The sequence below is a fragment of the Siniperca chuatsi genome, linkage group LG7 (assembly GCF_020085105.1).
Source record: "Siniperca chuatsi isolate FFG_IHB_CAS linkage group LG7, ASM2008510v1, whole genome shotgun sequence".
Classification (NCBI taxonomy): Eukaryota; Metazoa; Chordata; class Actinopteri; order Centrarchiformes; family Sinipercidae; genus Siniperca; species Siniperca chuatsi.
In genome coordinates this window covers 23,798,348-23,804,347 of record NC_058048.1, presented here as the reverse complement: position 1 = coordinate 23,804,347, position 6,000 = coordinate 23,798,348, and the positions used below count along the sequence as shown (strand labels likewise).

The 6,000-nt window shown below is 38.6% G+C and overlaps 1 protein-coding gene across 1 annotated transcript; it reads left to right on the top strand.

Moving 5' to 3' along the window:
- Positions 1-638: 638 nt before the first annotated feature.
- LOC122879310 (olfactory receptor 4D1-like) lies at positions 639-2,189 on the top strand. Its single transcript, XM_044203279.1, has one exon. It carries the CDS (start codon positions 811-813, stop codon positions 1,735-1,737), a length of 927 nt encoding a protein of 308 aa, XP_044059214.1. The 5' UTR covers positions 639-810; the 3' UTR covers positions 1,738-2,189.
- The last annotated feature ends 3,811 nt before the right edge of the window (positions 2,190-6,000 follow it).

Below are 6,000 nucleotides of genomic sequence, written 5' to 3'. Positions count from 1 at the left end.
ACAGGACCATTACAGATAGAGCTACAATGCTCACACCATAATTGGCACCTCTCAGGGAACGCAAAGCCCCCTTTTCCTACTTACAACAGTGATGCACTGCTGGAGAACAGTGATGAGTTGGAAATGAATGATACAGTATTTAGGTGATGGATTTTAAAACATTTTGCAGATGAATAACTGCTTATCTCTTTGGATTAATGAATGACTATTGTGTCTAAGGACAAAGTATCAGTATTGGGGTAGTAAATGGTAAATGGACTGAACTTATATAGCCCTTTTCTACCTTAACACACAATGCGCTCATTCACCCATTCACACTTACACTCACACACCTATGGCAGCCACTGTGTACCTGTATTCACCTGAGATCAGTCCTGACCAATGAAATTTAGCAGGCTTCAAATCTCTTCCACTTTGGGCCCTCTGACAGTTTGTTGTTGACATGCACAGATGTTGACCGACCTGTGCAGCAAATGTGGGATTTCTGATTATGGGTTTTGCTAATTAGCCAGCTACTAGCTAAAATTAGTTGAGGTCAATATCCAATGTGATTGGACGATGGGTGTGCCCAATGAAAAGTTACTGTTCTGGTGAGCCTTAAAACCCTAAGTCTAGAGGCTGTCTGGTGAACTCCATTGTTGGTTGTAGTGAAAGCTGTTTGATTGAGCTCAGAGTTATTTTTGTAAACTCTGACAACAACTGGTTATGGTTTGTTATGATCTACAATATGTTGCATGATCTTTTGCTTTGAGAAGAGTTTTTTCATCAACTTCTTTTTTACATTTTATTTATCTTGATATTTTGACGAATATGCCTTTACAGAATGCTTCAATCAAAGTTACAGAATTTATTATAGGTGGTTTTGACACAACCAAAAGGCCTATGGTAGTTGGTGTGGTTATATTGATTACCTATGTTCTAGCTGTTCTAGCCAATATAGTAAATATCCTCTTCATTATTTATGACAAGAGATTACACAAACCAATGTATCTTCTAATTTGCAACCTTGCTGTTGTTGATATACTCTACACCTCCAGTGCCAGTCCCACAATGATTGGGGTTCTACTTGCTGGTGTTAATACTATATCCTATGTGCAGTGCTTAATTCAAATGTTTGCTTTCCACTTGGGAGGGGTGATGGGGATGTTTGCTTTAACGGTTATGGCATTTGATCGATTGATTGCTATTAGCTATCCTTTTCAGTACCATAGTTATTTAACAAATGTGCGCACTCTTGTCCTTACATATATCCTGTGGATTGTTGCCTGTGGTTTTGTGGCTGTAACGCCTGCAACTGTGCTTCCTCTCCCTCACTGCTACTCAAAGCTGATGTACACTTTCTGTGACTATGCTGCCGTAATACGAACTACTTGTGTTGACCCTAATTACTATTTCAATCTGACTACCATCACAACATTCTGTTTTTTATTTTTCACTTTCACTTTTATTTGCCTGTCATACATATGTATGATATTTTTTGTGAAATTATCCTCAAATGATGACAAAAGAAAAATGGGCAGCACTTGTTTGAGTCACTTGATCGTGGTAACGTGTTACTACTGTCCATTATTTATCCGCATTGTCTTGACCAGGTTAGGTGTGGTATTAACTCTTGAGGCGCGCCATGGCTTAATGATCGGAGCCATCCTTGGTCCATCTCTTGTAAATCCTTTTGTGTACTGTCTTAGGACAAAAGAAATGAAATATAAGATCTTTAAGATATTCAAACAAGTTTAGACATTTCAGTAGATTCTTGTGAACTGTGAATTTATTTTATGGAAAACGTTGCATCCTTTTCTGGTGTAAGTATTAGGCTAAAATTATGGAATATATCCATCCAAGCATTTTCTAAACTCCTCTTCACTTTTGTTTTACAATCTACATTTTGTCACCATAATTGTGAATTTCATCATTATAATTGTAAATTGTCATATATGATTTTCTGTGAAGCTATTCATTACACACAACATCTAGTGCATGTCTGTCCGTCCTGGGAAAGGGATCCCTTCTCTGTTGGTCATCCTGAGGTTTCTTCCATTTTTTTCCCCTGTTACAAGTGTTTTTTGGGGGTGTTTTTCTCGAGGGTCTAAGGACAGAGGTTGTTTATATGCTCTACAGATTGTAACACCCCTTGAGACAAATTTTGATTTGTGATATTGGGCTGTATAAATAAAATTGACTTTACAACATTTGCTGGTTCCAACTTCTTAAATGTGAGGATTTGATCCTTTTCTCTGACATACATCATAGTAAACTGAATATCTTTGGGTTTTGGACTGTTGGTCAGACAAAAACAAGACATTTGAAGAAGTCACCTTGGACTTTATATAATTATAACCAACATTTTATAGACAAAATGATTGATCGAAAAAATAATCGGCAGATGAATCAATAAATCAGTACATATATACAGGTATATGCGGGTGACAAATTAAAGGAAAAACCAACATAAAGTGTCTTAGTAAGGTGTTCAATGCGCCTTGGCATTGATTCTACAAGTCTCTGGAACGCTACTGGCGGGATGAACATCATTCTTCCTAAAGATATTCCCTCATTTATTGTTTGGATGATGGTGTTAGAGAGCGCCGTCTTAACACTATGGTCCAAAATCTCCCATAGGTGTTCATTTGGGTTGAGATCTGGTGATTGCGAAGGCCATAGCATATGTTTCACATCATTTTCATAGTCAAACCATTCAGTAACCCCTCGTGCCCTATGGATAGGGGCATTGTCATCCTGGAAGAGACCACTCCCATCAGGTTAGAAATGTTTCATCACTGGGTGAAGGTGATCACTCAGAACAACTATATAATGATTTGGAGTGACCCTTCCCTCTAAGGGGACAAGGGGACCCAAACCATGGCAGCAACTCCCCCCCACAGCATAACAGAGCCAACGGATCCCCTCACTATTGGTGTCAAGCATTCAGGCCTGTACCGTTCTCTTGGTGTACGCCACACATGCGCTTGCCCACTTGTCGAGAAGATGGTGAAGGACCATCTGACCATATCACTTTTGATATGAGTTGACTTGAGTTTGGTTTTTGTACCACTAAACTCTCAAATGTGCATTCATCTTTGTAATGAGGGGTTTATGCACTGCAACCCTACTATAATATCCCTCTCTATGTAATTGTTGATGGGCTGTTCTTGCTGACACAGTCAGATCACTTCCTGCATTGACATTCTCAGTCACCTGAGGAAGAGTTGCTCTTCTGTTTTTCCTAACATATCGCACTAATGCACAAGCATCACGGTCATCAAATGTGCACTGCTGACCACAATTTCCACCCTGTTTACTGATGTCTTCCACAATAGATCTAAATAATAATAATAATAAAACTTTATTTATAGAGCACTTATCAAAACAAAGTACAAAGTGCTTCATAACAAGAGAAATAAAATACCACAATGAATGAAGAAATATAAAGAAATAAAATACACAAAAGTAATAAAATAAACAATAAAATAAACAGCCAGTTCAGTTAAAATCAGGATATGCTTTCAGATAAAAATGTGTTTTGAGAAGAGACTTAAATGAAGACACTGACTCAGACAGCCTAATTTCTTTGGGCAAGTTGTTCCAGAGCCTCAGGGCCCTGATAGCAAAAGCTCTGTCCCTCTTAGTTTTCATCCTGGACTCAGGAACAGACAGGAGACCCCTGCCCGAAGATTGCAAACTACGTGAAGGTTCATAAGGGATTACAAGGTCTAAAATATAGTCTGGAGCCAGGCCAAGAAGAGCCTTAAATGTAATCAACAAGATCTTAAAATCAATCCTAAAACAAACAGGGAGCCAATGTAAAGAGGCTAAAACAGGTGTTATGTGGTCGTACTTCTTGGTCCTTGTTAACAGCCTAGCAGCTGAATTTTGTACAGTCTGCAGTCGTGTCAAAGTTTTTTGATTGAGACTTGATTGAGACTTGAGAAGTGAACAGGCTGTTCCAATAATCAAGGAGTGAGGAGATAAAAGCATCTACAACAGTTTCTGCATCACTAAGATTTAAAATAGATCGGATTTTTGCAATGTTTCTGAAGTGATAAAAACATGATTGGACAAGCTTAGTGATATGTTGCTCAAAACATAAATTGTTATCAAACAGGACACCAAGATTTCTTGCAACAGGCTTGATATGTTCTGACAGGTTACCAGTAGATGGCAGTATTTGTTTAGTGATGTGTTGGGGCCCAATAGCAAGGATTTCAGTTTTATTTGAGTTGAGCTGAAGAAAATTTATCGACATCCAATTTTTCATGTCAGACAGCCAGTCCGGCAGAGAACTCAGCATACTAAGGTCAGTGGGCTTGACAGGGGAGGTACAACTGTGTGTCATCTGCATAACAATGAAAAGAAATCCCATGTCTGCGGATTACATCACCCAAAGGAAGCATGTATAAGGAGAACAGTATTGGTCCCAGAATTGAACCTTGAGGCACACCGCATTTGATATGGGAAAAGGATGACATGAAGTTATTAATGCTGACACAGAATTTCCTATTGGACAGATAAGATGAGAACCAGTCTAGTGCAGTGCCTGTCATGCCCACCCAGTGCCTCAGTCTATCTAAAAGAATGCCATGATCAATTGTGCCAAAGGCAGCACTTAAGTACAGCAGCACAAGAATTGAACACATGCCTGTGTCTGCATTCATTAAAAGGTCATTAGTGACTTTGAGAAGGCCTGTCTCAGTGCTGTGGTGTTGATGAAAGCCAGATTGGAACTTTTCAAAGGTATTATTGTTTTTCCACAGCAGCAAGAAGCTGCTTAGATACAAGTTTTTCGAGAATCTTGAAATAAAAGGAGATTGGGCGATAGTTATCCAGGAGGGTGGGATCAAGCCCAGGTTTTTTTAGGACTGGCTGGACACAAGCTGTTTTAAAGTAATCAGGGACGCAGCCAGTAAACAGCGAGCTGTTAAAAATAATTTGTAAATGGGGCGCAATGCAATCCATAACTTCCAATAAAAACCTAGTTGGGATTTTGTCGAGAGGGCTGGTGGATACTCTCATAAGCAACATGATGTCTGCGAGTTCAGGCAGCGTAACATCAGAAAAATAGCTCAAAGAATCCCTGAGCGGGTGATCCACATCTAAAAAGGCAAGATTGGGGGTGATATCAGATCTTATTAACTCCACCTTTCCAGCAAAGTGCAAAAGAAACTTTTCAAATGCAGATGTCACTTTAGTCACTGTTCCTGAAACGCTAGCCAGTTGAGCAGTCTTTGCTCCTGCCATCCGTGCCCCAACAATGAAGCCTCTTTTAAAGCCACTTAGATCTTTTCCTCTTGCCATCTTGATACAAATTCGGAATCAACTGGGCCTGCTCAGCATTTTTATACATGTCACATAGCATGATTGGATGTTAATTGCTTAATTGTACCATGCAGTGCACCTGTGTGGAAGTATCTGCATTCATTATGTTTCTCCGCTCATTTTTTCAGGTTTTTACTTTAATTTGTCACCCCTCTGTATATACAGATTATATATAAATATACTGTTTATAAAGAATTAGAACTATATTCTATGTTAATGGTATTCTACTTTTGCAGTTAGTATGCAAGAAATGAATGTATTGTTCCGGTTTGTACTAAAAGGACATGTGCCGATGACGTTAATTAAAATGCATCATTGGAAACTACTGCCAGTTAAACCAAATAGAAAGCAAAATGTTACAAATACTGTGACAGACATAACAATATTACTAGTGTCACTGTAATTTGTCCAGTGTTTATATATTGAGTAAACCCTGATGCTCACATGTTATTATACTGGAAATTTTCAAAAGGAGTAAAAAATGACTAAATCCCAAATTATTTCATTCTTGCAGTTGTGGCACATTCAATGCAACTTGATCTGTTAAAGACAATGTCCTTCTTATGCCTCATTCATTTCCCAAAACTGAAATGATATAATAAAAACTTGATCACAAAAATGATTGCTATGCATTACACTCAGACACTAACTGATGACAAGGAGCAGCTGGGAAGACAAGCAGCGCAT